This window comes from Narcine bancroftii, chromosome 7 (genome assembly GCF_036971445.1).
Source record: "Narcine bancroftii isolate sNarBan1 chromosome 7, sNarBan1.hap1, whole genome shotgun sequence".
In the NCBI taxonomy this organism is placed as follows: Eukaryota; Metazoa; Chordata; class Chondrichthyes; order Torpediniformes; family Narcinidae; genus Narcine; species Narcine bancroftii.
In genome coordinates this window covers 173493520-173514976 of record NC_091475.1, presented here as the reverse complement: position 1 = coordinate 173514976, position 21457 = coordinate 173493520, and the positions used below count along the sequence as shown (strand labels likewise).

Here is a 21457-nt window from a genome sequence, read left to right as displayed (position 1 = left end):
TAGTTTTAAATGTTTTTTACTTTGGCAATCTGATGTTTTTGCTACTTATGTCCTTCGCAGTTTCTGTGATTTACAATCCAGTAACTTTCTGATACACAATATCTCTTGCTTAATACTACCATCCCATTCTAGTCATGCTATGCTCTGCAGCTGTGGACTGCTTAAACTACTAAAGCATTAACTCTTTGTTGGCTTACTTACCACAACAGAAGTCCCCTTCCCATAATTCTTTACAAAGGATAATGGGTCTAGAATAGTCCATTTCCTGGATGGACTACATGTTTCTTCAAGACCCCCTCCTGGATGTACTTAAATTCTGCTCCATCTAAACTTCAGGCACTAGAGAGGGAGCCAGTCAATATTATGGAAATTAAAGTCTCCCACTTCAATAAAAACAGTGATGCTCTCCCTGATTAGCAATGAAATGCCTCCACCTCTTTTACAACTAAAAATGAAACCCAGGAATGTTGAACTGCCAATCCTAACCCCTTGGAACCAAGTCCCTAATGGCAACATCATAATTCCATGTACTGATCTAAAACACATTTCATCTCATCAGTCCATTTACCTGTCTCTTCCTGTCAGACTGACTTGCTCTAGCATCTGCCATCTTTTTAACTGCACTTGCTACCCTGCAGCTCTGGTTCCCACCCCTTTGCTATTCAAGTCTAAATTCTGCTGAGCAGCACTAGCAAAACTCCCTGTTATGATGTTGGTTTCCTTTCAGTTTGGGTGTAACCAAGCCCAGATTCTCCATTATCCAAATATCTGAATCCCTCCTTCCTCCACCAGCTCCTTAGCCATGCATTAAGCTGCACCTTCTTGCCTCATTAGCACATGGCACAGGTGGTAATTCTGATAAAATTCTGCATGGCCCTCATTTTTAACTTGCTCCCTTAAATTATTGTGCACATCTCCCTTTCTACTTACGTCACTGTTGTCAATATAGACTATGACCTCTGACTGCTCTCTTCCCTCAGAAACATATTGGGCCCTGGCACCAGAAAGGCTTCACCATCTAGGAGTCTTGCTTGCGACCACAGAAACACTGACCTGTGCCCCTGACTATGGAGTCTTCGTTCTTCCTTGTTGAGCTCAGAACCAGTTCCAGTGCCCCTCTGATAGTACAGGGGAATGCTTCCTCCTTTTCACTCTTCCTAGTGGTCCCCCAAATACCTGCAACCTAATTTATCTGCATTAAGAATAAACATTGTAAAAGACAGTGCAAAATATAATTTGAAAAAAATCTGTAGTCCTTAATTATGTAAAGTTCACTTTAATAAAGTAATTCCCATAATTTGCAACATTTAAATTTAATTTCAAACCGAAGTCGCTGGTGCTGTAGCAGCACTGCGTCAACCATACTGCTGTCATAATAACACCGCCCACAAAGTTGACAGATAGAGCCTTACTAATGTACTTAAAGACTATTATTACTAGGCAGGGATAGGGAAGTACTTTGGGAGAGACATCTCTGCAGGAACCGGCATCGAGTGGATTCAAATGGCTGTTGTGGGCGGGGCATGTACCACTGGCTGAAAGTTTACTCCCTTCTTCAATGGGTTGTGTGTTTTGTAGAGCATTTACTTTTATGATTTTGAACTTTTATTTATTCTTGATTTAAAATCCTTTTTGCTGATTGCTTGAATTTCAGATACTGGGGATTTTACAAGTAGTTGAGATAATCTTCAAGTAAGTCCTGACAGCAAAAAAATTAGTTCAATTTGCAAAAACTTTGGTGGAAAAGTACTAGGTGGCAATTCTTTATTATCACTTTTTTTTGGCTTTTCTCCTGAAGTATTATTTTTCGTGAACCTTTTATCATATCAAAGCCCAGTAAATTTTGCATTGTGACCATGTTAAAGTTTAAATGAGTTTAAGTGATTATTTTATTCAACAGCTTTTGGGTATTAAACTTCTTTGATAATTGTGAAGAGAACATGTTATAATAATTGTTTTTTTTCTAGAAACTGACCTTGTACATTTGCAAGAAATTCAAAATAAATGGAATAAGAATACAAAGATTAGTTGGAAAATTTTGAATATGAAAGATGAGTCATTTTGGAAGTGGGAAAGCTGCACTGTTGAGAAGCAGGTCTGGAACCCACTTAGTCTTAAGAGGTTCATGTAAATAGTCATTTTACAATAGTTAATATTGACTCTGAGCGCATTGTAAGGAAGAATAATTATGAATAATTTTTACGCAAAGAAAAATGTTTGAGATTGCTATAAAATTGGTGTATATTTTCATTTGAAGTATTGCATATGGATTAATAAAACTACAGAACATCACATCACAGCACATTGGTAAAACAAACTCATTTCCATGTTTTGTCTTTTCTGCTGTTACTCATGTCATAAATGTATATTGGTGTACAAAAACACACTTTACTCTGCCTTTAGCTTCATGCATTGCATGTCAAGAAATCTACATAACACCTTGTAGAGGTATCCTTCAAAAACATACATTCAGGGAAGTGGAGAATAATGACGAGTTTCCTGTCAGAGTCAGTCCACTGTAAAAGTCTCTTCCATTTTTTTTTCTGGTTATTAATGAATCTTCATCTCTGGGAAGGGGAAAACTATCAACATTGAGAAACAAATTCCAAACAAATTACTAATCAAAATTCAAAACTATGAAGATAGAATGAACAAATGCTACAAATCTGCATTGTTAATTTTCAAAAATACATCTTGTTTACAATGAAATTGTAACACCAAACCTAGTTAGGGGGCCTTGTCTGCCCCCACACTGCCCCACCCCCCACAAAAGGGAATGGAGGAAAGAATGTTAATAAGGTCTCATACGGCCAGGAGGTGGAGGTGCACGACTTGGTGGTGTTATTGCAATATCCAGATAGTCCCCAATCTGAAATTTTTGTGATTGTAATGTCATAGAGTCATCTGGTCCTTTTCTTCCTGAAACAGTGGTACCAATTTCTTTTACTCTGGAATAAAAAACATACAAAGAAAATTTACTTTTATAATACTCCTCTCATGTTAATTCTAAACTATTGAACTTTTAAACTCATCCTCAGAGAAAGTCTTAAATTTATTCATACAATATAATTGACAAAATATATAGAGTATCAATCTTTCCATCTTAGACTGAAAACTACAATCCTTAAGCAACCTTTCAGTCAACTCATTATCCCTGCTGCACTGAAATCACTGTTTAACCCATTGTACAGCTTTGAATTTTGTACCACTTCTGCAAAAAAACAAAACTCTATACTGTCACTTCCACTAGGATAACTTTAATAAATTGATATATTTCATTATTTTGAATATGAAGACTAAATGTTTTAATTACCTTGAGAGGCTTTTAAAAAAATAAAGATTAAATATTTCTTATGAATGGAGTCAACTGGTACCACTCTAAAATTGGATGAATAATATACAGCAAAATTCACATTATTTAGAATTCAACTGACTGGAAACTCGGCACCCAGCAAATTAAAAATAACAAAATCGAGGAAATATAAATAAAATTTCCCATAATTAAGACTGGACAGATGGACCCCGTAGGGAGCACTGAGACATTGTTGTACATGCACAGGTTTTCCCCATTAACGATCCAACTCAATGCATTGTTATTCTTTTCGCTGTCGCCACTTGCATGGAAATTAGTTGGGTTGTCAGCACAAGGAAGGTGCACTGATGGCCTGACTGGTTCACTTGTGAGGAGGTGAGCTGGGTTGTCAACACAAGGAAGGTGGTAAAGTTTTAATAAAGTTGTGTTGGAATGATATGGCGGCACCCAGGATGAAGAGCTGGATGATACTGCTTGCCGCTGGGACAACTCTCCCAATCCCTGTCGCATAAGAGTATTTATCAGTATTAGGCATGAATGAATGGCTTTATCTGTAAACTTGGGGGAGGGGGTTAACTATGACAGCGGCACCTTTAGCGCGACACTGTTACAGCAACTGGGATTCAAATTTAAATTTTGTGTGTTATGGGAATTAAAGTGAACTTTATATAAATAAAGGCTACTACTAATTTTTTACAAATTACAATGTGGGGGATTATGGGTAACAAAGACAGGCATTGAGCCGTAGCCACGTCCAGTGCTGTCCTCAGTAAACTGCAAGCTCGGCACCATTGCACCCCTGCTGCCGCATTGGGAGTTAGATTGGGGGGGGGGGGTTGGCACTGCGCTGCTGGGATTGCCTGTGGGCCAGCCCGACGAGCTGGTGGAGTGCTGATGGCCTGCTTCTACTGCAGCTCATTTCCAGCCTTCTGCCCCACTTGGCCATCGGCTCCAAATAGCTGGCATTGGCTGCATTTTTGGCCAAGCTCCCATCACCTCGGACTTCCACCTGACCGCACTGGTTGACAGCCTCTTATGGTGCACGTCAAACCACGTCAGCCACCACCAACCCCCCGCCTTAGGGTGCAAAATAGCCTGGCATCAGCCCTGGGGTGGGTGGGCACTGACAGGAGCAAGGCATTTGCTTAAAGGAACTGAAATCAAAATTATTCCAAAATCTGGAAGATTCCAAACAACAGCAGGTGTCCCATCCTGACAATCCCCGATAAAAGGTTAGGCACCTGTATTTGTAGAGCTAAAACACATTTCAGTCATATTTTGTACAGAAGTCAATGAACCAGGCAGGGCTTTACAATAATTTTTATGGTCACCATATTGATACTGATTTCTTCCATATTTAATTCACATCTTAGATTTCCCAGTAACATTGCAGGATTTAGAAACACGTCTTCAAATCACTATTCCAGGTCTCTAGCTGGTAGACCAGTTATTATCCACTCAGTTACAGTACCATAAATTTCAGCACCAAATTTCCACTCATTGCCAAAGATTGAAGGCAGGAAGCTAAACATCTGGTTTTATTAAACCAAATAACCTTTCAATAGAAATATTATCCACCTATTTGCCGTGTCTGTTCCCACCGTAACCAACTTTAATTCCTAAACCAGGCAACTCCAAAACATTAAATTACTATCCACTCCTATCAAACTTCACCCTCAACTCTACTATATCATCCCCACTGCTTAAATATATCATGTTTTTGGTAATGAACTAAGTTCGCAGAATCAGATCACACAGTCAACAATGACTACAAATATTATTTAAATATCACAATGGGAAATCTCTTCCCAAATCAGTTGAAAGGCCATTGCATACATTCAACATATGTTACTATATCCAAGCTTAAAAAATCCTCAGGATGCTTTCTGTCCTCTTCCTCTTCCTCTGTCAATAAAACTTTTGGCTCCTTTGTCTTTCTCCCTCATCCTTTCCGTTCACAACCCAACCCAGTCTTTTCAGATGCCTCTCCCTCAATTTTCCCCCTTTTCATCCTTTTATTTTGGATTTAAAGATTATATAGGCTTCAGAATAACTGTTGAATGTAGTTAGCCAACAGACTGATAAATAAAAAAACAGAATAACAACATCCACAACTTGAAATATACAATTTAAGGGAAATACTATTTAAATATTTTTATGTGCCTGCAAATACTTTTATTCTAACCTGTAACCAGGTCGTTTAGGATCGGGATACACAATTGCAAAGCTAAAATGTGTTCCTTTCTTCCGTGCTTCTGGATAGACTTCCTTTACCAAGCTAGTTAACTCCTTCAATGTAGCATCCATCCTTAAATTTAAAAAAAACACAAATATTTTAAAAGAGAAAATAAATTACTCATTGAATAAATTTATACAGCAAGTATTCCAAAGAAATATAGCACTTATACTTGTTTGAGTGTATAATATTTGTGGCATTGGATTATTAAGGTTACAACCATCTGTACAAAACTAGCACCATCAGAACAAGTTAACAAATGAAGAACAATATTTACCAAGTGTAGATCTGTAGCTCACTAGAAGGAACATTTCCTCTAGCAAAATCATCCATTCTATGATGTCTTCCATTGTTAGTTGTGAATACTCGCAACAGAAGAGGACAGGTCTAAATGTATAAATCAAAATATAAAGAATAGTTAAGAACAGGAGAAAAAAAGTCACAATATTTTTCAAGATTCAGAATTCTGATTTCAGAGTTTAAAAAAGTTCAAATCAAATCTTAAATCTTTTTACAATATATTTCAGTGCTTGCAAAACAAACTCTCGCTATACAATAAACTTGAACTCAAGAACAATATTAAGTAAAAGCAATTATGCAAAACTGACAATTACAGATAGTCCTTGACTTCCGACCTACGCGAGTTACGTCCATCTTCATCTGACCAAATTTAAAAAAAATCTTTATTAAAGCTACTGTACAAGTACATATTTTGTGTTAAAAGTTCTGTATACAGCGGTCTCTGTTCCCCAACTTACAACCAACCCGAGTTACAACCAATCCTTCGATTCCCATTATGGTCGTAAGTCAGAGACTACCTGTAATAGCTTCAGTACTGAGAATTAAAAATGTCCAGGTTTTGCTTTTGTGGTTGAATCTAGGAAGAATTGAAAAGGTTTTCAGAAAGTTTGTTACATTTTTATGCAAATTAAACTAAAATACAAAATGCTGTTTTCTAATAGTACTATAATGTAAACAATAGAGTAACTCTCCACATGGAAAGCTAAAATCATACATAACAATTTAGGTAGATACCTCTCAAACTTTCCATTACACAACATTGCAATAAGATTAAACTCCAAAAATCATTGTGAAGATCTGTTGAGATTCTGAAGCCCAACACCTTTGCAGTTCACATGGAAACATGCTTAAAAGCTTAACATTAGATCCATTTGCATTTCCCTTGCAGAATTTTATCATGGACTTAATATGGTGGGAGCCATCAACTCTATGTCAGGGAGCTGGAGTTGGATGAAGTCTAGATCATTCTGGAGGTTGGAAAGAGATAGACAGGAGTTACAGGGGTACAATCACACCTAGGAGGCAGGTAGCTGGGTGACAGTGAAGAGAAAAGGCAGGCAGTGTAGGGTACCCCTCTGGCCATTCACCTCAGCAATGTATACCCTTTGGGTACTGCTGGGAGGATGACCTATCTGGGCCAAGCAGCAAACAGACCAATAGCACTGTGGTCATCTCTGTGCCTCAGAAGGGAAGGGTGAAGTCAGGTGGGGCAATAGTCATATGGAACTCAATAGCCAGGGAAACAGAGAGGAGATTCTGTGACTCCAGGATAATGTGTTGCCTCACAGGTGCTCGAGTCCAGGAGCGGGTGCAGAATATTCTTAAGGGGGAGGATGAGCAGCCAGTGGTCCTAGTATATACTGGTACCAATGACATAGACAGATGCAGGGTAGATGTCCTGCAAAATTTAGGGAGTTAGGAGAGAGGCTGAAGAGCAGGACCTCCAAGGTGACAATCTCTGGATTACTCCTGGTGCCACAAGCTAGGGAAGGTCAGAACAGGAAGATAGTGTAGACAAATGTGAGGCTGAAGAGATGGTGCAAGGGGAACAGTTTCAAGTTATTGGAACCTTTTCTGGGGAATAGGTGACCTGTACAAGTGGGACAGGTTGCACTTGAATTCAAAGGGAACTAATATTCTGGCAGGGAGGTTTGCTAATGTTGTGGGGTGAGGGCTTAAACTAGATTTGCAGGGGGATGGGAACCAAAGTGAAGAAGCAGAGGAAGAGGCAGTTGCCATGTAAAGTTGGTAAGGAGTATGTGGAGGAGGATAAAATAATAAGGCAAATTTGCAGCTAGTGGGACAAGTTACAATGCATCAGGGACACAGTCAAAATAACAAATAAAGGGCTAAAGCAGGGGTGTCAAACTCAAATTCACGGAGGGCCAAAATTAAAAACATGGACTAAGTCAAGGGCCGAACTAAATATTTATTGAAAATTTTCAACAACATCTGCATGTTTTCTCTTCTTTCAACATATGTAATGTTAAACTTTTTCTTATTAAAATAAATGTTTAATAATAGTTTTGGATAAACTCTTTCATTGTGATTGTCATTGGCCCATTTCCTTTAGCGTTCTGAAACCGTGCACATGACGAGTCAATGAGGGAAGATTAAAGCAGTGGTCTTCAAACTTTTTCTTCCCACCCACAGACCACCTTAAGCAATCACAGAGCACCAATGGCACCAATGGCACAGGGACGCGAGTGGAAAGAAAAAGGTTGAGAACTGTTGTATTGTGGTAACTCCACATCTGATTAGGTTAATTGTTAGGCAAGTGGTCAAAGAAGGACCCCCCCCCACCACCCCAAGAAAGGCTTAAATCACAGGAACAAAATAAGCCGTCTCACTGCTCCCAATCTTACACACAGTCCTAATGTGGAATGTAGGGTCGCAGCTCCACGTTCACCCGAGTTCAGGTGCTGTCTGTGTGGAGTTTGTACACTCTTCCCTTGTCTTGGACCAACAGGTCAGTCGCCTGACGAAGGCACCTGAACCCCTGTTGAAACGCCGGCGTCCGGGGCGGTGGAGGAATTGGCTGAGAAGAGCGCGTTGCTCCCACCCCCCTCCCATGGTTGGAGAGGGATTAAACTGCGATCTCACGGCGCCGGGCTAGTCTCCAACAAAAGGAGCGGGAGGCAGGGTCCGCCACGCACGGAGCGAGGGGGAAGGCATCGCCAACGAGACGTTCGGTCCGGCGTCGCTGCTGAAGCGCAGACCCAGCGAGGATGGTCCCCAACTCCAGCCACGTCTGTGTGTCCGGGAGCCGGGCGGGCTGAGTGCGGCGCTCCGATCCCCGGTATTCGGGACTCTGAGATCCCTCCACACCTCCAGCGTCTTCATTTTCACCTTCAGTGTGCATGCGCTATACTGGCGTGGCGGCCAGCGGGCCAACTCTTATATTTAATATGATCTTGCGGGCCAAAGTTTGACATGTGTGGGCTAAAGGATGGATGTCATTGGGAGCTTAATGTCCAAGGATATAGTGTAAGGAAAGGATAGGTAGGAAAGCAGAGGGGGTGGTGTGGCTCTTTTGGTAAGGAACAACATTAAATCATTAGAAAGAGGTGACAGGATCAGAAGATAGAGAATCATTGTGGGATGCATTAAGAAATGGCAAGGATAAAATGTAACTTGGCAGTTACATACAGTTCTTCAAATAGTAGCTGGGATGTGAAACAAATTACAACAGCAAATAGAAAAGGCATGTCAAAAGGGCAATGTTTCGGTAGTCATGGGGGATTTAAAAATTCAAGTAGATTGAGTATCGAGAGAGAATTTTTAGAAAGCCTAAGATAAGAAAACCTAACATAACATGTTATGTAGACAAAGAGAAACACAAAAGTCTGCAAATGCTGTGATTGTAATAAACACACCAAAATGCTGGAGAAACTCAGTTGATCTTTTCAGCATCCATAAAAACCAAAGATATATTGCTGATGTTTCAGAATAAGCCAAAAGCAGGGAAATCTCAGAAAGTGTAAGAATTCAGACAACGCTGGTAGGGTGAGAAATCCTGACCAACAAAAGTTGTTAACAACAGACAAAAACAATACATATTCAGGACAAGTATTCTTGTTTACAAATAAATAAATATGGCCTGTTGGAAGAAGCTGTTTCTCAGCCTCCTGGTTCTGATACTCCCATATCACTTTCCTGATGGGAGCAGCTGAAAAATGCTATGTACAGCATCTGTGTGCTAGAAGGGGTCCTCAATGATTTTGCAAGCCTCTTCAGACAACAATATCAGTAGATCACATTGATGGGGGTAAGAAGACTCCACTGATCCTCTCGGCCACTCTTATGGGTCCTGTGAAATTGACCTCCGATCCATTTCTCATACCAAACTATGATGCAGCCAGCCAGGACGCTCTCGACAGAGCTCCTGTAGAAGGTTGAAGATGGTGGCCAATAGCCTTGCCCACTTCAGTGTTCTCAGGAAAGACAAGAGTAAATGAGAGTAGATATATGGCCTTTAGAAAATGACACAGGAGAAATAATAACTGGAGACAAGAAGACAACTGAGGAATCGCATAGTCTTCACTGTGGAAGACATTAGCAGTGTGCCAGATGTCGAAGGGTATCAGGGAAGAGAAGTGAGTGCAGTTACGATTTTTAAAAGGGAGAAGGTGCTCTGAATGGATAAATCTGGACCAGATGGATTGCACCCTGGGATTCTGAAGGAAGTAGCAGTAGAGATAATGGCATTGGCAATCATCTTTCAGGAATCAATAGATCTGATATGATCCTGAAGGACTGGAAAATCTCAAATATTATCCCACTCTTCAAGAAAGGAGGGAGGCAGGAGAAAGGATATTATAGACCTGTAGCGTGGCATCAGTGGTTGGGAAGATGTGGCAGTCGATTGTCAAGGATGAGGTCACAAAGTACTTGGAGGCATATGTCAAGATAAGCCAAAGCCAGTAGGTTTCTTTAAGGGAAAATCTTGCTTGGCAAACCTATTGGAATTCTTTGAAGTAAGAAGTAGGCTAAAGGAGATGCAGTAGATGATGTGTATAAATTTTTAGAAGGCCTTTGGCAAGGTGCCACATGAAGCTACTTAGCAAGATAAGAGCTCATGATATAACAGAAAATATACTAGCATGGGTAGAGAGAGCATTGGCAGGAAGCAGAGAGTCAGAATACAGGGATCAATTTCTGATTGGCTACGATCTGCTTGTGGTGTTCCACAGGGATTGGTGTTGAGGACACTTCTTTTTATGTTGTATATTATTGATTTAGATTATGGAATTAATGGCTTTGTGGTAAAGTTTCCAGGTGATATGAAAATAGGTGGAGGTGCAGTTAGTGTTTCAGGAAACAGGGAGGCAGAAGGACTTATATTAGGAGAATGGACAGAGAAGTGGCAAATGAAATACAATGACAGAAAGTGTACAGTCATGCACTTAGATGGAAAACTTAAATTTTCTAAAATAGGAAGGAAATTGAACTGGGTGCCCTCGTGCAAGATAGGCTGAAGGTAAATTTACAGGTTGAGGCAGTGTTGAAGAAGGTAAATGCAATGCTAGCACTTATTTCACGAGGAATAGAATACAAGAGCAAGGATGTGATGTTGAGGCTTTAAGGCAGTAGTGAGACCTCAGAGTATTGTGAGCAGTCTTGGGCTCCTCTTTAAAAAAAAGAATGTGCTGACATTGGAGAGGGTTCAAAGAAGGTTCACTGGGAGTTCCAGGAACGAAAAGGCTGCCATATGTGGAGTGTTTGACAGCTCCTGGACTGTACTTCTTGTAATTTTAGGAGAATGAGGGGTGGATCTCATTGAAACGTTTTGAGTGCTGAAAGATTTGGACAGAATAGATGCAGAAAGGTTGTTTCCCATGGTGGGTTTTTAAACTGCCCCCTCCCCCCTAAACTCACATTCCACCTTAAGCAGCAGTCCTAATGCCACAAGTGCTGCGATTAATAAGGGATTGCTTAAGGTGGTATGTGAGTGGGAAGGGAAGGGTGAAAAATCACTGTTCTTGGCCCAATTGTTAATGAAATATTTTGCTTGAGAAAAATTGTCATTGGCCCTTTTCTTTTGGAGTTATGCACATAACGAGTCAATTAGGTACGATTAAAACAGTGGTTTTCAAACTTTTTCTTTCCACTCACAATCCCTTACTAATCACAGAGCACTTATGCCATTGGGACTGCTGCTTAAGGTGGAATGTGAGTTTGGGGGGGGGGGGCAGTTTTAAAACCACAGTCTCAGACAAGAGGGCACAACTTCAGGATTGAAGGACATTTGCATAGAACAGAGATGCAGAGGAATTTCTCCAACCATAGGATGGTAAATCTGTAGAATTTGTTGCCACAGATGGTTATGGTCATGGGGGTGTACTTAAGGCAGAAACAGGTTCTTGATTAGCCAGGGCATCAAAGGTTATGGGAGAAGGCCAGACAGTGGGGTTGAGTGGGAAAATGGATCAGCTCATGATTAAATAGCAAGGCAGATTCAATGGGCTGAATAACCAATTTCTGCTCCTATGTCTTATGGTCTTAATTCCTTGCATGTTAATAGTCAGGCAGCTGGAATGACAGACTTCCATGTCATTTCCTCCCCCACCGCCCCCCCCCCCCCCCCCCCCCTTTATCCTAGCTGGTTTTCTTTGATTCTCATTCCTGTTGCAGAGTCTCAACCTGAAAATTGACAATGTTGAGCTGCTGCTCAACTCACTCAAATTCATTAAGGAGTTTGGTTTTTTTTGCTTCAGATTCCATCATCTGCAGTACCTTGCCTCTCCAATACAATCATGGTTAATATGCATTTGGCTCAAATCATTTTCTATGCCAGTTCTCCATATTCCTCCATTCCCTGATCTACTTCCAGCTTAAATGCTTCTAACATTAAAGTCTGCTCAAGTTCAGTTGTAGTTTTCCAGAAATAAGCCACCTCTGCAAAAATAATTTGCATGGCTGTATAAATATTAGAGTTGACTTGGTAGACAGTCACAGAAGAACCCTTATCATTGTACCAGGTATAATGTGACAATCAACCTGCAACTTGAAAAAACTTGAAATCCACAAATCTCGGCCATCAGCATTCTTACTAACCAACCAACCTACTTTTTCATCCAGGTCAATTTTAAATATCACTACAGTGATCCAAATAAACCACCACAGACCTCCAGCCAGATTAACACTTTTTCCTCACTCCACTCATTGGCAAGCCAATTCCAAAATCAAACTATAAATTCACTTTGGATTCCATGTATCTTTCTGGATCAGCCTACCATGAGGATCTTGTCAAATGCCTTTTTAAAGTCCATGCAGACAACATACATTGCCCTATCTTTAATGCCACCTGAAAATAAACTCTATTTAAGGCATGATCTGTCCCACATAAACCCATACTCACTATCCTTTATCTGACCATGACTTTCCAACTTTGCCTTCAAATAATTTATCGAAATTCTAAAGTTGAGGAAGCAGACCGGTCTGTGACATGCCACTCTTAAACAGAAGTCACATTAATGCGAACTCTGCTTCCTAATAGCCAGTCAATCTTTAATACAATATTTTGCCATGTGCCTCTAGAAATGAAAACCTCAGTTTACATCCCTATGGTCTACAGATCATTCTGTGTTACTCAGCTGTCTAGAACTATCCATTAAAAAAAATTCAGAGTGGTAAGGCTCAAGAGACTTCGGTGAGAACAAGTAAGAGATAAGGAATAGTAGGAGTTGAAGTAAGAAAAGGGCCATCCTATTCAAGGAACAAAAAAGATTCAGCAGATAAGGGCAGGTTTTAGATATACATTTTGTTCCTCAAGTCATAAAAAGTGAGAATGGCAGCCAAGGCAGGGGAATGCTCCTCTTGCAGAATATTATCAGGGAACCCAGCAGTATCCCTGACGACTTCATCTGTGAGACGTGCATCCAGCTGCAGCTCCTGACAAGCTGAGTTAAGGAATTGGAGCTGGTGTTGGATGAACTACAGATCATTCAGGAGGATGAGGGGTTAATAGACAGGAGTTACAGAGACACTATCTCACCTACAAGGCAGGAAGAGGGTAGGTGGGTGACAGTCAAGAGAGGGAAAGGGAACAGGCAAACAGTGCAGGGCACCTCTGTGACCATCCTCTCAATAACGTACAGTATATCATTTTGGGGTTGGGGGACACATACCAGGGACAAACTATGGTGATCACGTCTCTGGCACAGAGTCTGGTCCTGTGAAAGAAGGGAGGAGAAGAGGCGAGCTGTAGTGATGGGGGATTCCATAATTAGGGGAACAAATAAGAGGTTCTATGGAAGAGATTGAGTATCCTGGAAGGTATGCTGCCTTCCTGATGTCTTAGATTGAGGTCACGGCATTCTCAGGAGGGAAGATGAGCAGCCAGATGTCCATATAAGGACCAATAACATGGTTAGGAAGGGTGAGGAGGTCCTGGAAGGAGTGTTCAAGGTTGTGATCTCAGGATTGCTACCCGTGGTATGTGCTAGTGAGGTTAGAAATCAGAGGAAAATGCAGCTTAACACATATCTGGTGCAGGAGGGAGGGCTTCAGGATCATTGGGCTCACTTCCAGGAAAGGTGGGACCTTTTTGACTGGACAGTTTGCATCTGAACTGGAGGGGGACTAATATCCTTGTGGGAAGGTTTGCAAGTGTTGCTCTGTGGGTTTAAACTAGATTTGCAGGGGGATGGGAACCAAAGTGCCAGAGCGGAGTGAAAAGTGGAGGGGGGGAAAAAGATGATGTGAAAATTGCATGCACTGATAGAAGTCAACAGGCTGTACGTAGTGGAAATGTTCTCAGGCATATCTATTTCAATGCAAGTTGTAGGAAAGGCAGATGAGCTTAGATCATGGATTGGCACATGGAATCACGACATATTGGTCATTAATGAAATTTGGTTCCAGGAGGGGCAGGACTGGGAGCTCAATGTTCTGGGTTTTTGTTACTTTGAATGTGAAAGAATGGCAAGGGTGGGGAAATGAAAGGGGGAGGAGTGGCATTGCTTATCAGGGAAAATATCACAGCTGTGCTCAGGCAGGACAGACCAGAGGGCTCATCTACTGAGGCTATATGGGTGGAGCTGAGGAACGGGAAAGGTATGACCACACTCATGGATTTGTATTATTGACCGCCCAATAGTCAAATGAGAATTGGAGAAAATTTGTGGAGAGATTGCAGACAGCTGCAAGAAACATAAGGTTGTGATAGTAGGAGATTGTAACTTTCCACATATATACTGTAAAAGGACTGGAAGGCTTGGAGTTTGTTAAATGTGTTCGGGAAAGTTTTCTAATTCAGAAATTGCAGACAGCTGCAAGAAACAGAAGGTATGACAGTAGGAGATTGTAACTTTCCACATATATACTGTAAAAGGGCTGGATGGCTTGGAGTTTGTTAAATGTGTTCAGGAAAGTTTTCTAATTCAATATATAGAGGTACAAACTAGAGAGAGTGCAAAACTGGATCTCCTATTAATGAACGAGACAGGACAGGTGACAGAAGTATGTGTATGGGAATATTTTGGGTCCAGTGATCATAATGCCATTAGTTTCAAGTTTATTATTGAGAAGGATAGGTCTGGACCTCGAGTTGAGATTCTAAATTGGAGAAAGGCCAATTTTGAGGAAATGAGAAAGGATTTAATGCAAGGATTGGGATGAGTTGTTTTTGGACAAGGATGGTCAAGTTAAGTGGAGGACCTTCAAAGGTGAAATTTTTAGAGTACAGTTTTTATGTTCCTGTCACGATTAAAGGCAAGGTTAGCAGGCATAGAGAACCTTGGTTTTCGAGGGATATTGGGGATCTGGTTCCAAAGACAATATAGCAGGTATAGGTAACATTGAGTATTAAAAAAATTCAAGAAAAACCCCAAGAAAGAAATCAGGAAGGTTAAAAGATATGAGGTTGCTTTGGCAGACAATGTGAAAAAAAATCTGAGAGGTGGAGGAATCTTTTTTTTCTATCAGTATTCATTCAGAAACGGTCAGTCATGGGAAGTAAGGAAAACAAGCAGTAAGGTCATGGAACCTATACAGATTACAGAGAAGGAAGTGCTTGCAAATAAAGTAAAGCAAATAAGGGTGGATAAATCCCCAAGGCCTGACAAGATACTCCCTCAGACATTGGGGGAGGCTAGTGTAGATATTGCAGGGGCTCTGGCAGAAGTATTTAAAATGTCCTTAGACATGGGTGTGGTGCCAGTGGATTGAAGGGTAACTCGCGTTGTTTAAAAAAGGCTCCAAAAGTGACCTTGGAAATTATAGTCTGGTGAACCTGACATCAGTAGTAGGTAAATTACTGGAAGGTGTTCTAAGTGATTGGATATACAATTATTTGGATAGTCACGGACTGATTAGGGATAGTCAACATGGCGGGGACATTTGCTAAGGCTACTCAGGAGACTTTAAACTAGAATGGTTGGGGGGAGGGAACCAAATGGAAGAGAACAGCAATGAGGTTGAATAGCAAACAGAGAAAGCTTGTAGACAATGTTTGAGGGTGGAAGGGCAGGTGATAGAGAAGGGAGATGCTTTGTATAAAGATGGAGGAGAGATATAGAAAGAGAACATAATAGAGTTGGTTTGTAAAGAGGGACAAACAGAGTAAGAAGTGGGAAATCTCTGAAATGCATACATTTTAATGCTAATGTAAGGAAGGTGGATGAGCTGAGGGTATGGATTGACATTTGGAAGTATGATGTGGTGGCGATTAGTGAAACATGGTTGCAGGAGGGATGCAATTAGCAGCTAACTATACCTGGATTTCATTGCTTTAGGACTGATAGAATCGGAGGGGCAAGAGGGGGTGGTGTTGTATTTGCTTGTCAGAGGAAATATTATAGGTTTCCTTAGGCAGGATAGATTAGAGGGCTCGTCCAGGGAGGCTATTGGGGTTGAATTGAGGAATGGGAAAAGGGTAGTTACACTTATAGGAGTGTATTATAGACCACCTACAGACCACCTAATGGCGAACAAGAATTAGAGGAGCAAATTTGTAGGGAGACAGCAGAGATTTGTAATAAGCACAGGATTGTGATTGTGGGAGATTTTAATTTTCCAAAAATAAATTGGGAAACCCAATCTGTGAAAGGACTGGATGGGTTGGAGTTTGTAAAAATGTGTGCAGGATAGTTTTTTTTAAACAGCAATACGTAGAGGTACCAACTAGCGAAGGGCAGTGTTGGATCTACTGTTGGGGAATGAGATAGGTCAGGTGACAGAGGTATATGTTGGGGAGCACTTCGGGTCCAGTGATCATAGTGCCATTAGCTTCAATATAATTATGGAAAGGGATAGGTCAGGGCCTAGGGTTGAGATTTTTGATTGGGGAAAAGCTAGATTTGAGGAGATGCGAAAGAATTTACATGGAGTGGACTGGGACAATTTGTTTATGAACAGGATTTAGTGGAGAAATGGAGGTCTTTTAAAGGTGAAATTTTGAGGGTACAATATCTTTATGTTCCTGTTAGGTTGAAAGGTAGGGTCAAAAGTTTGAGAGAGCCATGGTTTTCAAGGATATTGGAAACTTGGTTTGAAAAAAAGAGGGAGACCTACAATGAATTAAGAAACAAGAAATAAAGGAGATGTTCGGAGATGTAAAAAGAATCTTAAGAAATTAGAAAAGTTATAGCAAACAGAGTGAAAATAAATCCAAAGGGTTTCTACAAATATGTTAATAGCAAAGGGAGTGAGGGATAAAATTGATCCCTTAGAGAATCAGAGCGGAAAACTGTGCGGAGCCAAAAGAGATGGGGGAGATCTTGAACAATTTCTTTTGTTTGGTATTCACTGAGAAGGATATTGAATTGTGCGGGGTAGAGGAAGCAAAGAAAGTAATTACTGGAGACTATAGTGATTAAGAAAGAGGAAGTACTGGAGCTTTTGAAGCATATAAAGGTGGATAAGTCTCCAGGTCTCGACGGGATTTTCCCCAGGACCTTGAGAGGTTAGTGAGGAAATAGCAGAGGCTCTGATTGTGATTTTTCAAATGTCATTAGAGATGGGTATAGTGCTGGAAGATTGGCGTATTGTACATGCGGTTCTGTTGTTTAAAAAGGGTTCGAGGAGCAAGCCTAGCAATTATTGGCCTGTAAGTTTGATGTCTGTGGTAGATAAATTAATGGAAAGTTTTCTTGGAGATAGTATAAATTAGTATCTGGAAAGACTGGGTCTGATCAGGAACACTCAACACAGATTTGTGAGTGGAAGGTCATGTTTGACCAATCTTGTTGAATTTTTTGAAGAGGTGACTAGGAATTTGGTGAGGTTAGTGCAGTGGATGTTGTCTACATAGACTTCAGTAAGGCTTTCGATAAGGTTCTGCATGGAAGGTGAGTTAGGAAGGTTCAGTCGTTATGTATTAATTTTGAGATAGTTAAACAAATTCAACAGTGGCTGGAAGGGAGATGCCAGAGAGTCATAGTGGATAACTGTTTGTCAAGTTGGAGGCTGGTGACAAGCGGTGTGCCTCAGGGATCTGTATTGGGTCCATTGTTGTTTGTCATATACATTAATAATCTGGATGATGGGATGGTAAAACGGATTAGTAAATATGCAGATGATACTAAAATAGATGGAATTGTGGATAATGAAGAAGGTTTTCAAAGTTTGCAGAGGAATAAGAATGGGCTGAAATATAGCAGATGGAATTTAATGCTGATAAGTATGAAGTGCTTCATACTAATAGTATTAATCTTTATCGTGGGGGTGGGGAGGGGGGGGGTTTAGGGGTTAAAAATAGTTTTTTTTAGTCTTAGTTTTTAGTTGTTAGGGGGAGATGCAGAGATTGGTATTGTATTAACTATGTTACTTTGTACTTGTATTACTTTATTTTGTATTTTTTCTGTACGTGAATTAATTACTTTCTTCATATGTTAAAATTAATAAATAAATTTTTGAAAAAAAAAAGTATGAAGTGCTTCATTTTGGTAGGAATAATCAAAACAGGACATATGTAGTGAAGGTTTTTAGTATGCTGGCCTTTATAAATCAGTGCATAGAATACAGGAGTTGGGAGGTGATGTTGAGACTGTGTTGAGAAAATTGGTGAGGCCAAATTTAGAGTATTGTGTGCAGTTCTGGTAACCTAATTATAGGAAGGATATCAACAGGTAGAGAGAGTGCAGAGAAGATTTACAAAAATGTAACCTGGGTTTCAGCATCTTGATTACAAAGAAAGAATGAGCAAATTAGGTCTTTATTTTTTGGAGGGTAGAAGGTTAAGAAGGGATTTGATAGAGGCATTTAAGATTATGAGAGGCATTTAAGATTATGAGAGGCATTTAAGATTATGAGAGGCATTTAAGATTATGAGAGGCATTTAAGATTATGAGAGGCATTTAAGATTATGAGAGGCATTTAAGATTATGAGAGGCATTTAAGATTATGAGAGGCATTTAAGATTATGAGAGGCATTTAAGATTATGAGAGGCACTTAAGATTATGAGAGGCACTTAAGATTATGAGAGGCACTTAAGATTATGAGAGGCACTTAAGATTATGAGAGGCACTTAAGATTATGAGAGGCATAAAAGATTATGAGAGGCATTTAAGATTATGAGAGGCATTTAAGATTATGAGAGGCATTTAAGATTATGAGAGGCATTTAAGATTATGAGAGGCATTTAAGATTATGAGAGGCATTTAAGATTATGAGAAGCATTTAAGATTATGAGAGGCATTTAAGATTATGAGAGGCATTTAAGATTATGAGAGGCATTTAAGATTATGAGAGGCATTTAAGATTATGAGAGGCATTTAAGATTATGAGAGGCATTTAAGATTATGAGAGGCATTTAAGATTATGAGAGGCATTTAAGATTATGAGAGGCATTTAAGATTATGAGAGGGATAGATAAGAGTTGATGTCAATAGGCTTTTTCCATTGAGAATAGGAGAGATTGAGTTAAGAGGCAAGGGGCAAAAGTTTAGAAGTAACTAGGGGGAACTTCTTTACTCAGAGTGGTGACTGTATGGAACGAGCTTCTAAAAGAAGTAGTGGCAGCAGGGTCAATTTTGTCATTTAAGGAAAAATTGGATAGGTATATGGATGAGAGGGAAGGAACTGGAGGAGAGTACTTTGTTTGGTGTGTTCTAGAAGGGCCAAAATGGCCTGTTTCCATGCTGTAAATGATAGGTTGGTCATGTTTAACAAATGGAGTTTTTCCAAGGTGGTTACCAGGAAAGTTGACGAAGGAAAGGCTGTGCATGTTGTCTACGTAGACTTTAGTAAGGCCTTTGACAGGGTCCCACATGGGAGGTTAGTCAGGAAGGTTCAGAAGCTAGGTATTCATGGGGAAGTAGTGAACTGGATTTGACAATGGCTGGACAGGAGAAACCTGAGAGTAGTGGTGGAGACTGGATGCCTCTGACGAGTGTGTGCCTCAGAAATCAGTGCTGGAACCATTGTTGTTTGTCATCTAGATCAATAATCTTGATGATAATGTAGTAAATTGGATCAGCAAGTTTGCAGATGACACTAAGATTGGAGGTGTCATAGACAGCAAAGGTTTTCATTAGTTTGCAGGGGTATCTGGACCAGATGGAAAAATGGGAGATGAAATTTAATGCAGACAAGTATGAGGTGTTGCATTTTAGGACAAACCAAGAATGGACACACAGATGGTAGGGCACTGAGGAGTGCAGTAGAACAGAGAGATCTAAGAATCTAGATACATAATTCCCTGAATGTGGCTTCATAGGTGGATAAAGTTGTAAAGAGAGCTTTTGTCATATTGGCCTTCATAAATAAAGTATTGAGTATAAGAGTTGGGATTTTATGGTAAAATTGATGAGGCCAAATTTGGTGTACTGGCCTCCTAACTACAAGAAAGATGTCCACTGAGGGCAGGTGAGATACCAACCAGAGGACATGGGTTAAGAGTGAAAGGGGAACTTCTTGACACAGAGAGTGGTGGAGAGTGTGGGACTGCCAGCTGAAGTGGTGAATGCGGGCTCAATGTTTAACATTTAAGAAGAATTTGGGTGGGTACATGGATGGAAGAGGCATGGAAGGCGATGGACCTGGTGCTGGTCAGTGGGACGAGGCCAAAAAAAAATGGTTCGGCACAGACTAGAAGGGCCGAGGGGGCCTGTTTCTGGGCTGCAATGGTGTCTGGTTCGAACTGCCTCCAACAATCCGGCAGCACCTTGGGCAGCCGTTGGTGAGGAAGGCTCTATCACTTCCTCAAGACTGCCAGTCCTAATGAGGACTCCACAGATTCCGAAGAATGCTTTATCTTCAGCTGCACCCTCCGGACATGAGCAGAGGCCGCGGCGGCGCCTCGTCCCAACGCGCGCCCTCCTCGCAGCGCCTCATTCTGGGCGACGGCCTCCATTGAAAAGTGCGCCCTACCATTACTACAAACACGACTCACCTTTTCTCGATCTACCGGTTTTTCTGGCTCCTTCTTAATCTCCTCCTGCGTTACTCTCGATTCTACAGCCATATTTCCACCCCGCCGTTCCCTCAGTGATGGCGACCGCACCATCGATGTCGAGCGGGGAGCTTGGCGCTCATGCGCAAGTCATGCCGGTTCTGTGACCTCTTGGGTCGCCATCTTTCATCCAGGCAGTGAACCGCGTTCATTAACGCGACTGCGTGAAAAGCGATGTCAGTAGGTTAGGCAAGTCCTCGTGTGCTGACATTTCTCCCTGCATTCCTTGAACCACTTCTATTACATCCTTGTAAATAATTTTCAAAAACTCTGATGCAGAATTACAACGCTTCACCTTTTTCCCCAACCTCCTCCAATATTTTTGCAAAACCGAAACAATCTTTCAACATAGATGTAAAACACGAAAATCTTTAGACACCGTGGTTGAAGTAAAAACACACAATGCTGGAGAAACTCAGCAGGTCAAACAGTGTCCTTTATATAGCAATGGTAAAAATACATAACCGACCCTTTTACCTTTGCTATATAAAGGTCACTGTTTGACCTGATGAGTTTCTCCAGCATTGTGTGTTTTCTCAACACAGATGGATCGACTTGTCACGTTAACTCATCATCCCTTGCGTTAATGGAAAAAAAACTGCAGATACTGCAGATCTTAATACAAATGTAAAATGCATTAACGTTCACATTTCAGACACCGTTTGTGAAAATAGAAATTGAGTTTACTTTTTATGTCAAAGGTCTTCAGGA

The 21457-nt window shown here is 40.7% G+C and overlaps 2 protein-coding genes across 8 annotated transcripts in view; one reads left to right on the top strand and one right to left on the bottom strand.

Annotated features, from left to right (window-relative positions):
- Positions 1–2382, top strand: part of ska3 (spindle and kinetochore associated complex subunit 3) — a 51670-nt gene extending 49288 nt beyond the window's left edge. For all 7 annotated transcript variants that reach the window (XM_069891379.1, XM_069891378.1, XM_069891377.1 and 4 more), the window contains one exon: positions 1968–2382. In XM_069891379.1, the coding sequence (XP_069747480.1) occupies positions 1968–1974 (7 nt within the window). In that variant the 3' untranslated portion in view covers positions 1975–2382. The remainder of the gene's footprint in view (positions 1–1967) is intronic.
- On the bottom strand, positions 1261–20876 carry sap18 (Sin3A-associated protein). The gene is made up of 4 exons (XM_069891381.1): positions 20687–20876; positions 5827–5936; positions 5499–5621; positions 1261–2948 (listed from the first exon to the last, which is right to left on the bottom strand). The coding sequence occupies exons 1-4, from the start codon at positions 20798–20800 to the stop codon at positions 2792–2794; spliced, it is 504 nt and encodes a 167-aa protein (XP_069747482.1). The 5' UTR covers positions 20801–20876; the 3' UTR covers positions 1261–2791.
- Positions 20877–21457: the final 581 nt, after the last annotated feature.

Excerpts from the sequence above, each read along its gene's own strand:
- sap18 (XM_069891381.1), bottom strand. The coding sequence starts at position 20,800 with ATGGTGCGGTCGCCATCACTGAGGGAACGGCGGGGTGGAAATATGGCT. Across the intron at positions 5,937-20,686 it reads AACCGGTAGATCGAGAAAAG|ACCTGTCCTCTTCTGTTGCG; the intron begins GTGAGTCGTGTT and ends TTATACATTTAG. Across the intron at positions 2,949-5,498 it reads CCTAAACGACCTGGTTACAG|AGTAAAAGAAATTGGTACCA; the intron begins GTTAGAATAAAA and ends TTTTTATTCCAG.